Raw genomic sequence first — 23,211 nt, forward strand, 5'->3', positions numbered from 1 at the left:
ATACTGAAAAACTGAAGATTTTTTTTTCGTTTAGTGAACTACCCCTTTAAAGGCAGATGCTATATATAAATATATAGAGAGCACATTGTATGAATATACTGTTCTGCAGCATAAAATTATTTACTAGTCTACAATCCTAATACCCGTTCTATTAAAATCTCAGCTATACTGTGTAATCCTTCATATGGCGTTTCCTTCTCTGGCCCAAAAAATGCACTGACAAGCACACGTCTACCATGGAAGAGAATAAGGGAGAGCAGGCCGTACACAGCAGGATACTGACAGGCGGGGGGAAGATGGAGAACGTCAGCTCGCACGCCTGTCCATTTATATTGCCTTTCTAGACTAGAACTGTCAGTCTGCATAAAAGTTTACAGTAATAAAAAGGACAGGCCAATATGACTTATACAGAGGATGGATCTGCAGGAATTAAAGAGACATTCCGGAGAGTAAGGATTATTTTTTTTAATACATTGCTATAATAAAGTTATGTTACTTTGTAATAAAATAATTTTTACATCATTTTACAATTAGTGGCAGCAGGCACGGCCTCTATGGTGCCACCAACGTTTGTGTCGAAAACGCAGGTGGAGGGGTGTGGCAGGAATCCTATTCTCCTGCATATCAGGAGAACGGCTAAACAAAATGATGTAAGTAATACACCAATCTGTTCAGCATTTCTGTTGCTAGTTTATGCTGCCCTCATTTAAGGCTACATTAACCTAGTGACAGATTCCCTTTAAGAAGTATTCCAAATTTAAAAGCACATTGAAAGTACATGCAGTAAGTGACTGATGGGGGTCCAACTAAAACTGGTTACTTGCTTAGGTGGTTGCCGCATCCAGGCAAGGTATGATAGGAGAGATGGCTGTGCATGTCCAACTATCACACTTTTACAAGATGTTGTGGATAAGAAAATTGTGAAAATCCCTTAAAAGCATAATTGTATCAGACAAGGGGTCAGGATTTATTCTCCTGTGCTATCTGGTCATACACTTTGTACAGTCTAAGGGGGAGCAATATACTCAAGGCATATGGAGTGCCAACCACAGCTTACATACAAAAGAATGCTAATAGCGCCACCTACTGTTCTGGAAAAGAAAGTTACACTTACGTTAAGCATACGTATAGACATATTTGTATTTGTTACATATATTTTATGAAAAATTTAATAAAATAGTTAAAAAATAGTTTCCTGGACATGAGAGAAAAACTGAAAAATATAATCATTTATTCAACACACATAATTCTCTATGGTAGAAATGCTGAGTCTACAAAGTTACAATGAAGGATTACGAAAGAGAGAAGAACAAATGCAAGGAGATCAGGGCCGAGGAATCCAGGTATCATCTTACAAGGGGTCTCATACCTCAGAGGGTAAAACAGGTTACAAGTATCTAGATCAGGGGTGGGGAACCTCGGCTCTCCAGCTGTTGCAAAACTACAACTCCCATTATGCCTGGACACCCAAAGCTTTATCATGATGGGAGTTGTAGTTTTACAACAGCTGGAGAACCAAGGTTCCCTCCCCCTGATTTAGGTGATTCTGCAAGTATAAGTTCAGAATGTGTTCTCACACTGCTCCCATGCATAGCCCACCATAGACAGCCCACCATACCACCATAGACAGCCCACCATACCACCATAGACAGCCCACCATAGCACCATAGACAGCCCACCATACCACCATAGACAGCCCACCATACCACCACAGACAGCCCACCATACCACCATAGACAGCCCACCATACCACCATAGACAGCCCACCATACCACCATAGACAGCCCACCATACCACCATAGAGAGCCCACCATACCACCATAGACTGAAGTAAATGAAGCCGGATTATAAGATGCAACTTCGTAGTGAAATGGAATGAATAAAACTGCAATTATTTTCCTACACAGATGCCAATATATGATGGATGGCACGGCTCTATGGAACAGAACATCAATCTGCACTTTAGTATTCTATAATGGAAACCCTACCGTATACCACCTAAAGGAGGTCAGACTGACACCTCTTTGGCCACCCGTCTATGGAGCCTATGGATGTCTTTACTGTATATGCCTGAACATGCAATAAAAACTGCAAAGGTGTTAGGACAACAGCCTTTAATGGACAACACATAAAGGGGTTATTTCTTCCAAAAACAGCGCCTCTCCTGTCCACAGTTTGGGTTTGGCATCTCAGTTCCAATCTATTAATTCTAATGGAGCCACGTCACACAGAGGGGAGGGCAGAACGTCACACTGGGGGCAGGCATGCCCGCTTCCAGTGCTTCAGGCCAGGCCAATGACCAGGAATAGATGGGGACCATGGGAAGGAACCGGGCTGCAGATCTAAAAAAGGAGCGTGGCAGCGGCCTCCCTGTGATGGCACCTGTCTATTGATGTAAAAATCTTAAAGCGATGTACCTAATGGTACAACAGACAACCTGAGGACAAGGTGGCGCTGTTTTTGCAAGAAGGTACTGCCACTGAATCATAACCTCTAATCCACACACACACATTAAATGACCCACGGAGATGAGCACCTGGCGGCAAGTCTCCTACGTACCATACCAACTATGTGAAGAGCTGCTTTAATGCGGGATTCCTGGAGGGTGACAACCACCTCGGATCTCCATGTTCATGTGAAACCAGTGAAGTGGCCCACCAGAGAAGAGCTGTACTGCTGATGTACTACCGGCCTGCTCTGGGTTCTCCCTGGTCTCCGGTTCATAGGTGGTTGTGGATGTTCTAGCGCTATAACATATAAGATAAGCTGAATACACCTTAGGGGTTTGTGTGGCTCCTTAGATACCTGCTCTACTTCTATCAGGAGTCACAGCACCTATTTAGTGTCCATGGTTTGGTTTCTCGGGTTATGTCGCCTCTTTGGCCGGTTGTTGTCGCTCTGTTACCGTTCTCAGATACTTTTCCCTGAGAGGTGGAAGGGCGTCATATAACTCAAAGCCCATCGGACTGTCGCTGGACGGCTGCTTGTAGTACAGGAGATGCTTCTTCAGACCCTGGAAATGGAAGCAAGATTAGGAAATACCAGAACAAGCCAAGTCTATGTATTCTTACAACTATCTCCTTCTGGGAAACCAGTATAGACGTAAGCTGCCTGTAAGGCTGGGTTCACACACTGGTTTTTTTCATCCGTTTTTTGCAAAAAAAAAAAAAAACGATGGAAAAAACGGATGCATGTGTGTGTATTTTGATCCGTTTTTCCATTGAATTCTATTATAAAAAAAACGGATCAAAACGGATCCGTTTATTTTTTTTTTTAACGTTCACAAAAACTTTGTCAACCTAACTTTTGTGTCCGTTAAAAAAAACTGATCTGTTTTTTTAAATAATGGAATTCAATGGAAATACGCAACAAAACGGATGCACACACGAATATTTTTTTCATCCATGTTCACACTAAGTTTTTGCAAACAGTTTTTTAAAAAAAACGGATGCATTTGTGTGCATCCGTTTTGATCAATTTTTCTATTGACTTCCATTATAAAAAAAAAAAAACGGATCCGTTTTTTTAACGTACACAAAAACGTAGCTGACCCTACTTTTGTGTCTGTTAAAAAAAAGTTTTTACAATGGAAGTCAATGGCAAAACCGATCAAAACGGATGCACGTAAATGCATCTGTTTTTTGTTTGCAAAAAACGGATGAAAAAACGGATTGCAAAAACGTAGTGTGAACCCAGCCCAACTCAGTAAGAAATAGATATTATTCGCCTATAAAGAAGGTATATGACTGGAGTAAGAGTCTAATAAAGACCTGCAGATGGTTGCACAGTCTCCCTGATGTGGCTGCAGCAGCTCTCTCTAATGTAGGGAGGTCAAAAATCAAGGGATCCCAACAGAGACCTCCACATATTCTGAATGGTTATATGGACAAAGGTTGTCCTAATGGGAACATTGCATTAATGTGTTTCTAAACAACTCCAAAACTAGTATGGAAATACAATATTCCTATAATGTGTAATGGGAAGATATATGTGACGGAGTTGACTTACTATCACTTTAAAGAATGTAGCACAAAAAGTGTCAAAAGTCTGGGTATTCAGACCTCCACCAGTCACTAGATATAGCTGGGGAGAAGCACTCAGCTAAGTCCTTAACTCACTGGATAGCTGCTGCAGGAGACAGGCTCTATAGTAAGTTTATGAAGAGCAACTCCTGCATGGAGACGGGGAGTGAAGAACTCAGCTGCATGCTTCTCCTGGCTCTATTTAGTGATCTTGGGGGGGTCTGAACACCCAAACCCCAACCCATCAAAACCTCTCATATGTCTTTGTCACTACAAAAGGAATAAGAGGACTTGGCTCCTTCTATTAACCCCTAGACGACCCTTGCTGTAAAGATATGGCATAGGTGCCTGTGACCAGATGACCCATGCCGTATTCATACTCCAGAAGTTTAAGTCACCCCCCTTTCCCATTATACAAATAAAACATGTAAAAATAATTAAATAAACATAGTATATATCCTATGTCCGATCTATTAAAATATATCAATATTGTTCAAACACGGCGGGAAAAAAAGCCAGGATTGCTGATTTTTTGTTACATTGCGCCAATACAAAGTACACTTGTTCCTGAAAAATACAAGCCTTACATACAGGCCCTGTAGATAGAGAAATAAAAGCACTATAGCTCTTAGGGTACTATTACACAAAACCATTTACTCAAACGACCACTATGGCGAACGACCTGAAATCGTTCACCCAATTACACGGAACAATGATCGTTACTTATGATCGTTATTGCGTTCGTCCTGAAGTCGCCACTGTGTTCGCCGCTACTGCGAACGACGTCTTATTCCATTTAATCGCTGTCTGTTATTACACTAAACGATTATCGTTCAAATCCGAACGATTTTTAGAATGATATACGTTCTGTGTAATACTACCTTAGAAGGTGAGGAGAAAAAAAAAATAAAAATCCAAAAATGAAAATTGGCTCCTGTTCATTTAGGCCATATTAGGCTGGGTCATAAGGGGTTAAACATCCATCTCTTGTGAGATTCATTCGCAGGAAATACTACACTAGAGGAAAGTGTCGGCCAAAATACAGTGCACAGAACATACCTCATCCACCAAGAGGTACGTCTTCCTCAGCATGCTTCTTCTGGCTGCATCCACCTCCTGTAAGAAACAAAGACCTGTAAGGAATTGCGTATGAATGGTGTTACAGGAGGACTCCTGTTTCTAAGCAATAGTGTAATCCTAGACGGTTGCTATTGTAGTAAAATTCCGAAATACAGCTCGACACACATTGGATACAGTTACTGACCCTACGCATGTCCACCTACTGTTTTATAGAACTACTGTACCTCAGTAACACGATCCTGCGAGAAAATAAAGCTGTTCACATGAGACACTGCCACAACATACAGGACAGGACACCAGGTCTGGCGCAGGGATCCCGTCACTAAGGTCCGGAAATAGAGACGCAAGAGATTCAAGTTATCTTCAGGGGGGGATGTGTACAAGGTCAGCGAGACGGGAAACTGAAGGGAAAAAAAGAGAATGTATGGGAAAGGTAGAAGAAGAGAAAAATTCATTGATAAGGATTGATCGGGTCAGCTATGCTCCCATATAAAAGCTGTGAAAGGATATATTGGGGTCTACAACATTACTGCGGTACTTACGTAGTGCTGCACCTGAGGGAATCACGGCCAGAGTCTATACACATGGTATACACTCCTCCCGGGATCCTTAGCGGCACCGCAAGAAAGTGACATGTCAATTTTCTGCGGCCGCTATTCATTGAATAGCGGCCGCAGAGAACCCTGTCAGTTCACACAATGGAGCGAGCGGCTGCGGCCACATGCTCCATTGTGTGCAGTGGGAAATTCGGATGCGGGCGTGCACGGATGTGCCCACATCCGAATTCAGTGGTGGTAAAGATCATCAGAGTGGGAACATAGCCAAACACTGTATTTTCTTGCTATAAGCTGCTTAAAGGAGTATTCCCAACTCCAAAAGGTATCAACAGAGCCCCCAGCTTGTGCATATATAATATATACTCTGATACCTTACCTCTTTAAGGGGCACAGACAGGGATCTTAAGCTGCTAACATGTTCTCCGAATATCGCCTGCCTGAGCTGGACGCTGAAACGTCTTTGTAAGGGGAGGAGCACAAAGGTTCCAAATAGGGGGTCCCCAAAGGAAACACCCTCAAACTGCTCCAAAAGGTCCATGTAAAAATCATAGAAAGAAGCCAGCCCAGGGAGAGGTACATCGAGCTTTAGCGAGTCCATGAACTTTGGCTGACAGTAAAGGACGGTGAGAGCGGCAGTGTATGTATGGACAGGACCTTCTAGGAAGAGGTCGCTGCCCGTGAGGAAGACGCAGGCCAGGCGGGCGAGCTTCGCTGCTGTGGGTATACTCTGTAAGCAGCTCGGGCGCCAATTTTCCAAAAGGAAGATCCACTGTAGGTTCCTAGAGACGGTGTTCACCAGATCAGGAGGAAGGGAGTTCACAATATTCCCTTTGGTCTCTGCATTGGTCACTTTATTGTAGAGGTTGATCAACGGAAGGAACGACCAATCGGATGGCAAAATCGGACCTTTGGCTTCTGGAAGCAAAGCGGTTCGGACAAAGCAAGTCCTTTCCTGGTAGACAACCCTGGAATAGTGGAGAGCTGGCTCCATGTGTGCAAAGTGAGTCAGATAGCAGGCTCTGATGGATGGGAGATCTCTGAAGGCTTCTTCTAGCAGAGCACCGCGACTTGGAGCGACAGAGGTGGCAGCAACCGAACTAGGGGGCGCCTGTTTAGTGTCAGATGTTATGTGCAATCTATCGGACAGGTCAGCTGCTTGGGGACCTCCTGAGCTTCCTTCTCTGTGAAGAATAAAGAAATAGAAGAACAGTCAAAAACAAAATCATAGGACAAGGGGGGAAGTTGTTAGGTGCAAGAGTGATCGCTCTAATATTACATAAGTTGCACCTTGCATGACAAAGGGGTGTAGCTTTACAGAAAAGGGGTAGGGCTTAAGTGCACCAAAAACTTGGTGCAACCTTGCAGCTGCAATCTGTTTATGCTTATGCTACATTCACCATTTTGAAGATCACAGATGCCCTTTAAGACTGTTGACGCAATGCTCAGGGGTTTATATTTTTGCATGTATTTAACTGTGGCTGCCGAATGCAGCCACAGTTAAATCCATATTCGTAATGTGAACAGTAAACTTCTACAGACCGGGCACAGAAGTAACAGCTTAAGGCAATATAAAATAACATAAGTTACTGACTACATACAGTGATGAAATAAGGACAGGCCATTTGTAGTATGTGCACAATATACTAGTCTGGAGCTATAAGCCCACCGCACAGAGAGAGGACTTACGGCATAAAGGTTGGATTGAAGGTAAAGAAGGAAATAATCTTGTGGGCCAGATGCTCGCTGCCCGGCAGGAGACGGCTCAGCAGTACAATGGAGACAGAATGGCAAAGTGATGCATGCTGGGAATACTCTGGGCACATACCGGCCTGGTTAAAGAGAAACAGAAAAAAAATTATTACAATCTCTTCTGAATATTTGGTATAATAATAAGAGAGAGAGAAAACGGGAAGGAGAACAGGAAATAAAAAAATACGGGATCCCTCTACGACTGCTGACTGGCTGAGCACACCTGACACGTCCCGACCCAGGTCACCAATAATACCAGGAAGCAGCCGGGGAGCAGATCGGTGGTGCGTGGCCACCAGCTGGAACCGGGGAGGTGAGAGCATGTATTTCTTTTATCCTCCCCAGCACAGGTCTGTCCAGACTTCTCCTTTAATAGGGCTTTAAAAGGGTTATCCAGGTTTAGAAAAAATTACGGCTTTCATCTAAAAACAGCACCTCTCCTTTGTGTGTGGGGGGGTTTGCAGCTCAGTTCCACTAAAGTGAATGGAGATGATTTGTAATACCACACACAACCTGAGGACAGGGGTGGCGCTGTTTTTGCCAGAAAGTAGCTGTGCTTTCTTTAATCCTGAATAATCCCTTAAGTAAATGAACAAATAATAAGCCACATTAAATTGATCATTTTGGGATGTTTTTTGCCCATGTGAACATACCCAGAGAATGATAAAATGTGACACTATAAAGGAAGAGAATACGAACCACTTTATACAGCAGAGATAATAGGAAATACTGAAAGTGGTACTCGTGCCGCAGGAGCCAGCTGGACGATGGGGTCACTGGAGGGGTCGGACATTCGCTTATCTTGAGCAGGTAATTCTGAAGTCCTTTGTATTCCAGGATAAAGGAGAACTGCAGGGAAAGCAAACACACAGTGATAGCACAAAACAGTGTAACTGTGCCAATGTGGACGTAGCTGCATCGTATACTCTATCAGTAACTCTTATATGTGTAGGAAAATCCATGATTACTAAGGGGCCTTTTACATGGGAAGATTATGTAAGAAGCACTACTGCAGCCATGTAATGGGTCCATGTAAAAGTGACAGCGATCCGCTGAGGACCTGGAAAACAGGCGATCCTTGGGCGATCATGTCTTTAGAACACACCCCAAAATTTATGGTTATCAGCCGCACATCTTTCTGTGTAAACAGGGGGTGTAAGAACGATAACGATAAAGGCAAACTGCCAGCTTCCAGATCACACAGCACTTACCTATTACGCTGCTGTGTGATCCAGCATCCTCTTCTCCGGCTCACCTGTCTACCCTTCAGGCTGCCACATCCTCCTGAATGATTGACAGCTGGAGGAGGCGGGACCTAAAGACACAACTGCTGGACAAGGGAGCCGAGAACAGAATGGCAGATGACAGCAGTGAGCTGTGCTACAGATTCCCATATTTTTTAACCATATGCCTCTATTAAAGAGGTACTCCAGTGAAAATCTTTTTCTTTCAAATCAACTGGTTTCAGAAAGTTATAAAGATTTGTTATTTACTTCTATTTAAAAATCTTCCAGTACTTATCAGCTGATGTATGTCCTGCAGGAAGTGGTGTATTCTTTCCAGTCTGGAGAGCAGGAGAGGTTTTTCAATGGGGATTTTCTGCTGCTCTGGACAGTTCCTGACATGGACAGAGGTGGCAGCAGAGAGCACTGTTTCAGACTGGAAAGAATACACCACTTCCTGCAGGACATACCTAGGCCTCTCAGCTGAGAAGTGGACAAACGCTGTCAGGTCTAGACAATGCTCTGTGAGCTGAAGGGTCTGCACCTGGTACACTGTGGCACTACCAGAGGGAATTGTGCTTCAGAAGTCACAGGGAATGGAGCAGGGTAGTGTGGGCAAAAAACAAGTATTACTAGCTGCCCCTTGTTCTATAAAGTAACTCGGCCCTGTGGTGCAGTCATCCCCTCCAGTTCTGTGTATGAGTTTGCCATCATGGCCGCTCACCTTGCTCACCAGCCCCTTGTGGATGTTTGTGATACTGCAGATGAGGTTGAGCAGCGCTGTCAGGATGGGGTAAGGGGAGCTGCTCCCAGGCAGGCTGAGTGACGGCTTTCCTCCTGCGCAGCTCAAAGTCACTATACTGCTGACCGACTCCGGCAATGGGGAGCAGGAAAGGGGATTGCACACAGCGGAACAAGACCTGACAGGAGGAAGACACGGGAGGGAAAGAGAACCGATTCAATGACAGGGAGATTTACTGCAGACAAAGGTACAGCGAGAAAGACTTGTATAGGAACGTAATGGAAGATGGCATTAGGAATAACAGACATGAGCAGACATGTTATTAGTTAGAGCCTGTCTAGTCCTAGATCATAACCCAGCTATGACTAGACAAGCTATGATCTGGGCTTCTTTTAAAACACATACGGCTGTGTTGGAGGCTCCATTAGGTACAGGTGACCTAAGGGTCCTATTTCACGGGCCGACCAGGGCCGGTTCAATAATGTATATCGGTGCTTGTTTACTGGGCCTATTACCCAGCCCGATAATCATTACCGATGTCCTTGCAGCCCTTGTTTACACACCATACTTTACCTAAACATGTTGCAGGTCTTCTCCTGCGCTCCTTCTTCCTCCCGTTCCCGCGCGCAGCAGCAGCTTCGGTGCGGCCTGTCTGAGCTGACAGACCGCTCAGCCAATCACTGGCCGCAGTGGTCCTGGCCAGTGATTGGCTAAGCAGTCTGACAGGCTGCACCGTAGCTGCTGCGCGCGCAGGATTGGGAGGAAGGAGGAGCGCAGAAGCCCTGCAACATGTGTAGGTAATCTATGGTGCTTGTGAAATCGTCGGTCGGCTGCCGTGCATCGCTATTCCACGCAGTGATGGGCGGTCTTTGCTCGATGATTTTAGGTTTGAACCTTAATAGATGATCATCGGCTGATCTTTGTCTCTATTCCACGGAGAGATAATCTTAGGACCCTTAGGGTCCTATTACATAGAGCAATTTTTAACGATTAACGATCGCAAACGAGATTGTTTATCGTTAACCTGCAATCGTTCATATTACACAGAACAATAGTCGTTGTTATGTTGGTTATTGCGATCGTTATTGCGGAACTTGAGCGAACGAATGTGGAATTACAGCGAACGATTAGCAAATGAACGATTACCGATATTTTTAGGTTCAGATCTAAATTAACAATCAACGACATACGAACGAGTTTTCGATTGTTGCCTGCAATTACACAGAGCGATTATCGTTTAAATTCGAACGATATAACGATTTTTCTCACGATAATCGTCCCGTGTAATAGGGCCCTTAGAAGACCCCTACACATCTTATACAGTTGGCGAAACCCGGTGATGGTGGTGGGTTCAGCTGACTTTAATCTAAGATGTATGGGCATGTATATGGCGGCAGTCGGTTTATACAGATGGTTTGTGCTGCCTCCTGTTCCAAGGCTCCCACCTGCACATAACATATTTCTAGGTCACTGATCTTGTAGCGCTAATGTATGGTAACACGGGAAAGCTTTTACCTGAGAGAATCCCACATGACCTGCACGGCTGTATGACGCAGGAAGGGTAGGAGCACACTGTCTGTCAGCTTCTCAACCTCCTCATTGCATAGAACAGTATTCAGTGTGGGCTAAGAAGGAGAAAGCACAATACTCATATATATATATATATATATGCATATACACACACATATACACACAGAGACACAAAACTGTTATTGGATTCCCACCTGTCGTCTGGCCGCCTTATAGTAAGACGCCATGAAATTGATGGATGTGGTGCTGAGGGGTTGGAGCAGTTCCCAGGCGTGGCAGTGCGAGGTTTCCTGCAGACATCTCCTCAGGCATCCCTCCACTACAGGCAATAGTCCAGTGATGTCCGCCCAGGACACGGGGGGTGGAGGGATCTGGGGTTCCGTATCTATAGGGGCGCTGACAATCATGCAAAAGGGAATTCAGTAAAAAGAAAAATGCACTGGCAGAAAAAAACTTTTGTCTTGACTTTTTCATGAAGATCTCGCACAAACCGATAGATAGGGGGATTAGTACATTTACATCGCAATACCCCTTTAAGGTCTGATTACAACGCGCTTCCATAAGCACAGCTGTATATGAAAACTGGTCAGTAAGTACAGTCCTTATTTGCTGTACTGTCTTCAAGATTTAAAGGGGTGCTCCAGAAAATAAGTCAGCAAATCAACAGGTGTCAGAAAGTTAATACAGATTTGTAAATCACTGCTTTTCAAAAATCTTCAGTCTTCCAGTACTTATTAGCTGCTGTATGTCCTGCAGGAAGTGGTGTATTCTTTCCAGTCTACTGCCACCTCTGTCCATGTCAGGAACTGTCCAGAGCAGGAGAGATTTTCTGTGGGCATTTGCTACTCCTCTATACAGTGCCTGACATGGACAGAGGTGGCAGCAGAGAGCACTGTTTCAGACTGGAGAAAATACCACTTACTGCAGGACATACAGCAGCTGATAAGTACTGGAAGACTTGAGATTTTTAAATAGACATAAATTACAAATCTATATAACTGAAACCAGTTGATTTGAAATAAAAATATTTGTGCTGGAGTACCCCTTTAAAGGTTTGATTCTTGAAGAAGTTGTGTTTAGTACAATGATACACGTCAGGTTCATGGGTCTGAACTGGTTTATCTTTATGAATATATCCATACATAGTCTGTACAGAAGGGAGTTTTTCTTCAATGGAGCAGCCACATGTTTCCTTCATGCATACCCCTGGCGGTACAAACACCTCTATAGCGAATGCTATAGAGGTTTTTTATGGGGATTTGCTGCTGCTCTGGACAGTTCCCGATATGGACAGAGGTGGCAGTAGACTGGAATGAATGCAACACTTCCTGCAGGACATACAGCAGCTGAAGTACTGGAAGGGTGGATCTTTCCCTAAATAGAAGTAATTTACAACTTTCTGGCCAAGTGATTTGCAAACAAATTATTTTCTCCACAGTAGCCCTTTAAATGGGTTCACTGAGACTTTAGCATTGATGGACTCTTCCAGTATAGGCCATCAGTGTTTGATCAATGGGTGTCTGACCAACAGAATATAGGGACCCCTTTCTTAGAGTCTACTAGTTACGTGAAAACAACTTTTAACACGTCAAAAGTTTTGATCGGTCAGGGTCTGGGTGTTTAGACCTGCAGCAATCCTTGTAATGAGATGGGTGCTTGGCTGTACACTTCTCTCCTATAGAAAGTCTGGGAGTGGAAGGTGACGGTATGGGTATGACATGTCTGAAATCCATCATGTGATCATGCCCGTACAATCCCCTGGCATAAGGCTCTCCATGTTCTTACCTGTGGAGTTGTGCCTCCAGCTCAGCCGTACAGCCCGCAGTCTGAGTCACATGGGAAAGCAGAGTAATGACAGCGGCCGCTCGCTGGACAGACAAAGTCAATGGAGTTGTGTTCTCTTTGCAAGAGGTGATCAAAGAAGGAAAGGACTGAAGGATTCCCAAAAGAATGGGGTACAGATCTCTGGAAGAGAAAAAAAGCATAAAAGCAAATTTAGTTTTTAGGTCAAATTCACATATTCAAAAAATTCTGACACCAGAAAATTATACAGATTTGTAATTTACTTCTATTTAAAAAATCTCCCGTCTTCCAGTACTTATCAGCTACTGTATGTCCTGCAGAAAGTGGTGTATTCTTTCCAGTCTGACACAGTGCTCTCTGCTGCCAGCTCTGTCCATGTCAGGTTTTCTATGGGGATTTGCTGCTGCTCTGGACAATTCCTGACATGGACAGAGGTGGCAGCAGAGAGCACTGTGTCAGACTGGAGAGAATACACCACTTCCGACAAGACATACAGCAGCTGATAAATACTGAAAGACTGGAAATTTTTAAATAGAAATAAATTACAAATCTGTATAACTTTTCGACATCAGAGGATTTAAAAGAAAAAAATGTTTGTAATACACACTGCATACAAGTTCTCTACCCTAGTAACCAACCTGTATAAATCACAGGCCTGGCCGTAGCCGGCAGCTATAGCCCAGAGGCGAAATGTTTCAGTACTTAATCTCTCTGCTTCTCCCTTTATAAGAGGAAGATCTCGGGGTTCCTGGACCACAAATCTGCTGAGTCGGCTTCTCATGTCAAAGGTGTTCAACTACAACAAAAAAAACAATGAATGGTGAACAGTTTTTCTGTGTCTTTACAGCAGCTGCATTGTATCCTACTGCATACCGATTTTTGGACAGGGTTGGAATTAGGGCTGGGCGATTAATCGAATTAATTCGATTAATCGTCCAGAACGTTGAAATCGATTTGATTTTTTGTGAAAATCGTAAATTCGATTTTCACAAAAAATTATTTTGGGCTGCTGTGACAGAGAGGAGCTGAGAGGAAGGTGGGTTGCGGTGCGGGCCGGCGGGAGAGCTGTAGAGGGGCGGTGTGGGTGAGTGGGGAGAAGATGCTGGGTGGCCAGGCTGGAGAGGGGCGGTGCCGGCGGCCTCCAGCCACTGACAGCGCCGCCGCTGACCTGCCCCCGCCCCCTCCACTGAGCGTCCCGCTCTCCTCCCGGCCAGACATGGAGGTCCCGGGTCTGTGGAGGAGGAGGCCGCAGTGGGATGGGGGGGGCTCAGTGCAGATCCCCGTTCCCGCTGTATAGCTCCGTGACCCACAGCGCCGCGATCACCACCTACTGTAGTCCCTGCGGCCTCCTCCTCCACAGACCCGGGACCTCCATGTCTGGCCGGGAGGAGAGCATGTGTGCGGAGGTGAGAGGAGGAGGAGATGTATGTGCCCTCCTGCTCCAATCACCCCCAGCTGCACCAGTCACCCCCCAGTCCCTTCAGTGTCCCCCCCCCAGTCCCCTCAGTGTCCCCCCAATCACCTCAGTGTCCCCTCCCAGTCCCCTCAGTGTCCCCCCCCAGTCCCCAAATCCCCTCAGTGTCCCCCCAGTTCCCCCATCCCCTCAGTGTCCCCCCCAGTCCGCTCAGTGTCCCCCCAGTCCCCTTCAGTGTCCCCTCAGTGTCCCCCCCCGTCCCCTCAGTGTCCCCCCCCAATCCCCTCAGTGTCCCCCCATCCCCTCAGTGTCCCCCCCCAATCCCCTCAGTGTCCCCCCCCAAGTCCCCTCAGTGTCCCCCCCCATCCCCTCAGTGTCCCCCCCGTCCCCTCAGTGTCCCCCCAGTCGCCTTCAGTGTCCCCCCAGTCCCCCAATCCCCTCAGTGTCCCCCCCAATCCCCTGTGTCCCCCCCAGTCCCCTTCAGTGTCCCCCCCAGTCCCCTTCAGTGTCCCCCCCCAGTCCCCTTCAGTGTCCCCCCAGTCCCCTTCAGTGTCCCCCCCAGTCCCCTTCAGTGTCACCCCAGTCGCCTTCAGTGTCCCCCAGTGTCACCCCATTCCCCCTCAGTCTCCCCAGTCACCCCTCATCTATACCTCCACTACTACACCCCTTATCCACTAGACCTCCACTACTACACCCTACGTAGATGGAGGCACAAACATGATTTCCTATACTATATGGGGGCTCTGTTACACTGGAAAGCAATACAGTTGTTGTCTGAAATATCATTAAAATAGTATCTGATGCTGCAGGGAGAAAATGTTCTGTTTATTTAGCAAAAAAAGAAAAAAAATCGAGATTTAAATCGAGAATCGTCCAAATTTTTTTAAAAATCGAGATTTTATTTTTTGCCCATATCGCCCAGCCCTAGTTGGAATAAGCGCTTAACTCCCCAGCTCCTCTTTCTGCAGGAGACAGGCTCCATACACTTACAATGGACGCCATCTGCTGTACTACCCATTTACTGTCCACATTAAATGAGAATCTCAACCATTGAAATTTGGAAAGATCTGTACAATTGTCGTATTACTTACCAGTCTGGCAGCAGCATGGCGGCCTGAGGAAGCCAACACCCTGAGAAACTTCATAGCTGCAGCACAGGGCACACCATGGAGGCTGGAAGGGCCAGGAGCATTGGTTTCCATTTCCATGGTCCACTGCAGGGGCAGGAACTCCCGTACAACGGTCTCCATCAGCCGTGGACAATCTAGGAGCTACAGATAACACAGCAAAGAGTCTTCTCAGTAATCCCTACTGTACTAAAAACTGAGTTCAGAATTTGAGAAAAAAAATGTATGTATGTGTGTGTGTGTGTGTGTGTGTGTGTGCATGTGTGCATCTATGTGTATGTGCATGCATAGGTGTGTATATATGTGTTTATGTATGTATACATGTGTGTATGTATGTATATATGTGTGTGTATGTATGTATGTATGTACATGTGTGTATCTATGTGTATGTGCATGTATAGGTGTGTATATATGTGTTTATGTATGTATACGTGTGTGTATGTATGTATATGTGTGTGTGTGTATGTGCATGTATAGGTGTATATATATATGTGTGTATGTGCGTGTGTATGTATGTATACGTGTGTGTGTATGTATGTATGTATGTGCATGTGTGTATCTATGTGTATGTGCATGTATAGGTGTGTATATATGTGTTTATGTATGTATACGTGTGTTTATGTATGTATACGTGTGTGTATGTATGTATATGTGTGTGTGTATGTATATGTGTGTGTATGTATGTATTTGCATGTGTGTATCTATGTGCATGTATAGGTTTGTATGTATGTATACGTGTGTGTGTGTATGTATGTATATGCGTGTGTATGTATGTATGTGCATGTGTGTATCTATGTGTACAGTATGTGTATGTATAGGTGTGTATGTATGTGTGTCTGTGCGTTTATGTATGTATAGGTGTGTATGTATGTATGTATGTATGTGCATGTGTATATGTATGTACAAACAATCCAACTAGTTTGGAATTTTTTGCCTTGTCATATTCTGGTCATAACACGGACATTCATTTGAATTGATGACTAAATGTGACAATGCAATCTATCAGTCGGTGTGTAACCCTTATCTTGGGCTAGACACACACACTAGCATAGGGCACACAACCATGGTCAAGTGACCAAAATAATTGTGCAACCTGCAACCAAAAAAATTATCAAATTTGGATACTGAGCCCCAGTCGTGTTATACTGCATGTCAATCATAAGATGTAATGTCATAAAGAAATACTGCAGTCTGTCTCTTCTAATGAGCACAATATCAGTGTTACCTGTAGTTGTGGCCCTGGGAGTCTTTGCTCCTCTTTATACTCTGCTTGGAGAATGCAGTATATACAGCAGCTATATGACAGTATATACTCTCACTTACAGTAATGCTTGGAGAATGCAGTATATACAGCAGCTATATGACAGTATATACTCTCACTTACAGTAATGCTTGGAGAATGCAGTATATACAGCAGCTATATAACAGTATATATTCTCACTTACAGTACTGCTTGGGGAATGCAGTATATACAGTGACAATATATACAGCAGCTATATGGCAGTATACACTCTCAGTTACTGTACTGCTTTGAGAATGCAGTATATGTTTTTCCAGTCTATTTCTTGCACAGTTATGTTCATCCTACCTCCCCCCCCCCCATGGAGCTTGATGTACACCTCACCTGGCTGCAGGCTGCCGCAGAATGTCGGGCCACTCTGGTAAGGATATCTAAAATTTGCAGCACTACTGGGGCAGGCGGCCTCACAACCTCCAGGATGTATCTTAGTCGATGATGAAACTTGGTTTTCAGAAGACCCTAAATGTAATAATAAGATAAGTTACTATACTGTTGGAAAAACTAAACATAGAAAAAACAGGAGTTCTCAGAGTATATGTACTTACAAAATGAATCTAATAATAAAAGTGCATCTAATAATTACTGTTCGTCTATGGGTATGTCCCCTGATGATCCCACTTAATGTGAGAGAAACCTGTCGGGAATGACTGACCTCCACACTAGGAAGAAGTCTTTCTTATTTTTTTGTATAACTAAGCAGCAGTGGTTCTGAGTACCACGTCACCAGGTATTGGGGGTCATATTAACCCACAAACCATTTGACGATAGGTCTCTCGGATGTGACTGTTTATGTATAAAGTGTCACACCGTTTAAAAGAAACCTCACTGATCACTCCACCCGCACCAGTGGGAGTGTATGCAGCCCCATATTCATCATTGTAGAGGCTGCAAAGAAGGATACCTCGTCTTATACTGAATTACCCTGACGATTACTCCACGCCCTCCCTGAGGATACCGATTATTTAGTGGAAACGCACGTCGGAGGGCGAGATATCAAGAGTCTGTCAAATTAGGGGCAGTACCAAGAAGTAGATTGGGAAGGGGTTGACCTTGTCAGGGCGGGTGCCCCATAGTACCCTGAGTGAGGAGGGTTAGTCGGCGTATTACGTAACAAGGCACAATAGGAAACATGATAATTATAATACTGCCACCTACTGGACAATGCCGTTACCTGGAGACCTTTTGATTTTGCTCTGGTGTATATGTACTTTCACGTATGTTATACTCATTGATAGCTGCTTAATATAGGGTCCGTCTGTCCCATGCTGCAGGTCTCAGCACTTCTGCCCATAGAGCAGCCACATGCCAGGAGACATGAGAGCCCTATCATGGAGCCCTCCCACCCGCTGGTGACGGACTGGCGTTCCCCTATGTGCTTTACCATCTCACCTTGATGGCATCATATTGAGCGACATCAGGATCAGCTTTCTTTTCTTCTTTATCCTTCTGCTTCTCCATTTTTCCTGTGGACTTATTGATGTGGATGTCCATCTCTTCTTCATCGTCCTCCTCTTCCTCCTCCTCTTGATTGGGTAGGAAAGGAAACACTTTCGTTCCTTGATACCAAGAGAAGGTGTTATCCAAGTATTCCTGCCCAAAACAAAGAACGTGGAGCCATAAGACGTGCATAGCTCATTACTTTTCTATGACAGCATTAGGCAATACAGCACAAGTCTACACTTCTTATAAGGAATGTTCCAAGCAACACTTATCCAGTATCGACAGGATGATCACATGTGGTCAGGAGAACAGGGGTCCCGAGTCTGTTAGAATAGAGTGATGGGCAACACTGGGAACCTCAGTGGGGGGGGGGAATCCATTTACCATCTAAACTGAGCAAATTTTGAAATTTCAAGGGAAAAACAGCAGCCTGTGCAGAGGGGATGGAGGAGTCCAGTGACGGTCAGCCAACGTGCAGCAGAGAAGCACTCGAGGAAGCACCAAGGTGGAGCAGAAGCTTCAGCCCTGCCTTAAAGAAGCAGTTCACAAAAAAATATTATTGGCCTCCCCGGTAGGCGCTGGCACGTATGTTATTACATCCTCCGACTGCTGTTATTAACGATCATTCTTGCGATCGGTGAACTATCAACGATAATTTTTAAACACGTTGAAAGACAAAAGTTAACGATTATTTGTTTGTCGTTTGATCGCTGATAATCGTTCACTTTTTTTAAACGATAGTTCTGTGATTGGTCTGAATGTTCAGACTGCGTCCGGCCACAAGGACGAGCAGGGAGAAGTATACGCTATGGAGCCATCCAGGCATGATGGGAGTTGTAGTTTTGGAGAAGCTGGAGAGCCAAAGGTTCCCCATCCCTGTATTACAGTAATAAATAGTGTAATGCGTAAGATCACAATAAGCCGACTGTGGTCACGCGTCCGTTCTTTGCTCACCTCATCTTCCTGGGATACCAGTAGGGAATGCAATGCACCCACAGATGCAGAAATAACATTATCTATGGGATCATCTATAGAGAAGCGCAGGAGGAAGAGGAACCCCGCATCCAGCAACAGTCGGAGCACACTTCCCTTAAGGACAGAAGCAAACTCTCCTTGCTTGGCCTAAAAGAACACAACATCAAACACATATAACCACATGCTCCTAAGTGGAGAGTAAGTTTCCTGCCCCAGCTACCCAAAACCTCTCCTGCTCTAGACTGATCTTGACATGGACAGAGGTGGCAGCAGAGAACAGTATGTCACACTAGAAACAATACACCGCTTCCCGCAGGACATACAGCAGCTGATAAGTACTGAACAACTGGAGATTTTTAAATAGAAGTAAATTACAAATCTATATAACTTTCTGACATCAGTTGATTTGAAAAGAAAAACATTTTCAACAGAGTACCCCTTTAAATTACTCAACTGGACACTTTGCCAATGCTATCCAACCCTAGACTAATAGCAGAGGTCTTTATGTCCTGTATATCACTGGCGTTGATTGCGGATTTCACTGCCTGATTACTATTGGTGATTTCCTGATTATCTTATGTATAAGGGGCCTCCCAATGGCAGAAGTTAAGGAGAACAAGGATCTAGTTTAGAGGTAGGGAACCTTGGCTCTCCAGCTGTTGCAATACTACAACTCCCATCATGCCTGGACAGCCAAAGTTGTAGTTTTGCAACAGGTGGACAGCCAAGGTTCCCTACCCCTGCTCTAGATTTTAATATGGCTAATCGCTCCATTATGCTATAGGAAAAACTGAACTGAGATAAATCGCTGGCCGTTGTGAGCATGCATATTATGTCCTATTAGTCAGAGACATGTAAGGTCAGTCCTGCACCCCCTTACCTTCTTCACAATACGCCCCAGAACCTGCAACGACAGGGTTCTCTGCTGAATAAACTGGCTGCGAGAAAGATGGAAGAGCTCCTGCAGGGAGTAACCAGCTCTCTGTATAATAAAACACAAAGGATTAGTCAGTGGCTACAGAGTCTACCCCTTCATTCTAAGAAAAGATCGGGGTCCTAGCACTATCACCCCCATCATTCACAACTTCTTACATGTCAGAAGTTAGTTTAAAGATTAGGCACACATTTAGTGTTCCAGGATCTAGACTAGGGGTAGGGAACCTAGGTTCTCCAGCTCATGCAAAACTACAACTCCCATCATGTCTGAATAGCCAAAGCTTTGGCTATCTGGGTATGATGGGAGTTGTAGTTTTATAACAGCTGGAGGGCCAGGGTTCCTTGCCCCTGAACTAAGGAAAACAAATATATTGTATGCTAGAAGTAGTTTTAGTATGACTAAACTTAAAGCATTACTGTCACTTTAAAAAAAACTTTTCACAGGTCACACGGAATAGTTTTGATTAGTGAAAGTCTGAATGTATGGACCCCACTGAGTGTTATATAGGGCTGGAAGAAGCATATAGGGGCTGAGGCAACGAGACAAAGAGAGAGCAGCCAGCAAAGAGGGAAGGGCTCAGCCATGCGCTTCTCCTGGCCCTAGTGATCAGTAGGGATCTTAAAGAGATACTCTGGTGAAAATCTTTTTCTTACAAATCATCTGGTTTCAGAAAGTTATACAGATTTGTAAATTACTTCTATTTAAAAAAAAATCTCCAGTCTTCCCGTACTTATCAGCTGAAGTATGTCCTACAGGAAGTGGTGTCTTCTTTCCAGTCTGACACAGTGCTCTCTGCTGCCACCTCTGTCCATGTCAGGAGCTGTCCAGAGCAGGAGAGGTTTTCTATGGGGATTTGCTGCTGCTCTGGACAGTTCCTGACATGGACAGAGGTGGCAGCAGAGAGCGCTGTGTCAGACTGGAGAGAACACACCACTTCCTGCAGGACATACAGCAGGTGAAAAATACTAATTTGGGCTGGGTTCACACTACGTATATTTCAGTCAGTATTGTGGTCCTCATTTTCCAACCAAAACCAGGAGTGGATTGAAAACCCAGAAAGGATCTGTTCACACAATGGTGAAATTGAGTGGATGGCCGCCATATAACAGTAAATAACGGCCATTATTTCAATACAACAGCCGTTGTTTTAAAATAACAGCAAATATTTGCCATTAAATGGCGGCCATCCACTCAATTTCAACATTGTGTGAACAGATCCTTTCTGTGTTTTCAATCCACTCCTGGTTTTGGTTGCAATATGAGGACCACAATACTGACTGAAATATACGTAGTGTGAACATAGCCTTAAATTACAAATCTATAACTATCTGAAATCAGTTGATTTGAAAGAAAAAGATTATCACCGGAGTACCAGTGAAACTTTTCACCAGACCACAACTGTGTCAAAAGTTTTTATTAAAGTGACAGTAACACTTAAAACTACTTCCCTGACACAATACAACAATGACAATATCAGCGTGAAATTACCTCGGCCTCCTCTCCATGATGGTGCAGCCCCAGATGAGTTGGTATGTCGGCATCTGGCGGTACTAGGTCTCCTTTCAGGCTGAATCGTGCTTGTATCCCCTACAACACAAATCACTATGTTTACATATCTCTAGCAGTTACTATTACATGATTGGTCATAAAGTAAAAAAAACCCGTACAATTACACTGGGCCATGTGTCTCTGTGGGGAGACCACCAAGCTGTCCTATAGGCCATGCAATACTCTGTGGGAGAAAAGTATGAAAAAAAAATAGTTCTGCTCCAGTAAAAAAGAGCGTGCTCCCTAGCGCCCCCTATATACATCTATACAGACACCTTCTTAGTCTTCTTCTGTCTGGTCTGCGGCAGGTCCTTTATCCACTCCAACTTCTCCAGCTCCACGCTGTCCATATGCAGCCACTCCTTCTGAGGCTTTACCGGGAGATCACCAACTAAGGGAAAAGAGAAACTCATTGAGAAATGTTACTTCACAGACTCCAACGTCTCCCTCTTATTATAACAAACTTGTTGCAGAGACCCAAGACATGTCAGAGTGTTCAGGCCCCCACGAATCACTAGTTATTGTTGGTGGACAGTGCCTTATAGGCGGAGTTCATGGCTGTCATGCCCCATATCCCCACCTACATCATTGTTGTAGGCCCCGCACCCTCCATGATGTCATCACCGCTTAGGCCCCACCCCTTCATGATGTCATCAGAATGAGCCAACCTAGAGACATAGGCCCCAGCCCCTCTGTGGCAGCCAGATCAGGGGGGGGGGGTGTCTAGGCCTCTAGGTCGGCCCATTCCGATGAAATTGAGGAGGCGGTGGGGGTGTAGGCGGCAATGATGTCACGGAGAGGGCGGGGCCTACAATGATATGGGGGCACAATGGGCGTGAAGCTCTGCCCATATGGCACCGTCCACCAACAAAAACATGCATTTTTTAGAGGAGAGACCACCAAGAAATCCTTTATACAGTGTAATATGAAATGTCCAGAATATAAGCTTAAGAAGGTGCTGAGAACTCCTGATACGGAGAGAGGGGACAATATCACTTTAAATAGAAGTAAATGTAATGGGAGGAGGGGGGGGCCGAGTCACCATTATTAGTTTGTTCCTGGGTTTCTTTACGGTGGTCCATGCTATCAGGGACAGGGATGCATATATGCGGCACCTAAACATCTATCTCCTCTTCTATACGCAGAGGCTGTATTATTCATGAGACATATATACGTGCTTCTACAGCAAGATGGAGGCTGCAGCTACGTGTCTCAGTGTGGATTATGCAGCCGATCAATAGCTGGATCCTTCTAGAACATGTCAGCAGCACTCGACAGCTACAGTGAGTAATATCGATTATCCTGCGACAATGACGCCTGTCAGGAGTGTAATATATCAGACAGCAGTAATATAATGAATTGTCAGCTCTCAGGGCCAGTTCACTGGAAGCAAGAAGAATGGGAAAGTGTTAGACTTTAGCACGGGAGAAATCCCCTTGTGATGTGACTCTCTGGGCAATGTTCTGCTATCAGACCTTGGGCCCTGGCATACACGGTATTTTCACCCGTACCTAACCATTATGTCTGAGCATTACAGGTCCCCATACGCTTTCAGTAACTGACGGACGAACAATTGGGGAGGGGTATGCTGCAGCTGGAGAATCCTAATCTCAGCTTATCTCTCCCGAAACAAAGGGGTCGGGCAGTGATTTTTCCATCTTATCCATCTTGTGGTCTCACAAGAACTACGCGCTCAGCCAGTCAGTGACTGTAGAGGTGCCCCGCCTCTCTCACTGATTGGCTGAGCAGGCATTTCTAAGCAGG

General features: G+C 44.9%; 1 protein-coding gene across 4 annotated transcripts in view; it reads right to left on the reverse strand.

Annotated features, from left to right (window-relative positions):
• Positions 1-1,207: 1,207 nt before the first annotated feature.
• RPAP1 (RNA polymerase II associated protein 1) overlaps positions 1,208-23,211 on the reverse strand; it is a 219,531-nt gene continuing 197,527 nt past the window's right edge. For all 4 annotated transcript variants that reach the window (XM_069950966.1, XM_069950968.1, XM_069950965.1 and 1 more), the window contains 18 exons: positions 21,723-21,838; positions 21,388-21,486; positions 19,843-19,944; positions 18,942-19,109; positions 17,937-18,137; positions 16,872-17,006; positions 15,212-15,391; positions 13,345-13,502; positions 12,689-12,868; positions 11,098-11,299; positions 10,889-10,998; positions 9,356-9,551; positions 8,108-8,257; positions 7,346-7,488; positions 6,036-6,840; positions 5,327-5,503; positions 5,082-5,138; positions 1,208-3,013 (listed from right to left, as the gene is read on the reverse strand). In XM_069950966.1, the coding sequence (XP_069807067.1) occupies positions 2,867-3,013; positions 5,082-5,138; positions 5,327-5,503; positions 6,036-6,840; positions 7,346-7,488; positions 8,108-8,257; positions 9,356-9,551; positions 10,889-10,998; positions 11,098-11,299; positions 12,689-12,868; positions 13,345-13,502; positions 15,212-15,391; positions 16,872-17,006; positions 17,937-18,137; positions 18,942-19,109; positions 19,843-19,944; positions 21,388-21,486; positions 21,723-21,838 (3,326 nt within the window). In that variant the 3' untranslated portion in view covers positions 1,208-2,866. The remainder of the gene's footprint in view (positions 3,014-5,081; positions 5,139-5,326; positions 5,504-6,035; positions 6,841-7,345; positions 7,489-8,107; positions 8,258-9,355; positions 9,552-10,888; positions 10,999-11,097; positions 11,300-12,688; positions 12,869-13,344; positions 13,503-15,211; positions 15,392-16,871; positions 17,007-17,936; positions 18,138-18,941; positions 19,110-19,842; positions 19,945-21,387; positions 21,487-21,722; positions 21,839-23,211) is intronic.

Source organism: Dendropsophus ebraccatus, chromosome 13, assembly GCF_027789765.1.
Source record: "Dendropsophus ebraccatus isolate aDenEbr1 chromosome 13, aDenEbr1.pat, whole genome shotgun sequence".
NCBI lineage: Eukaryota > Metazoa > Chordata > Amphibia > Anura > Hylidae > Dendropsophus > Dendropsophus ebraccatus.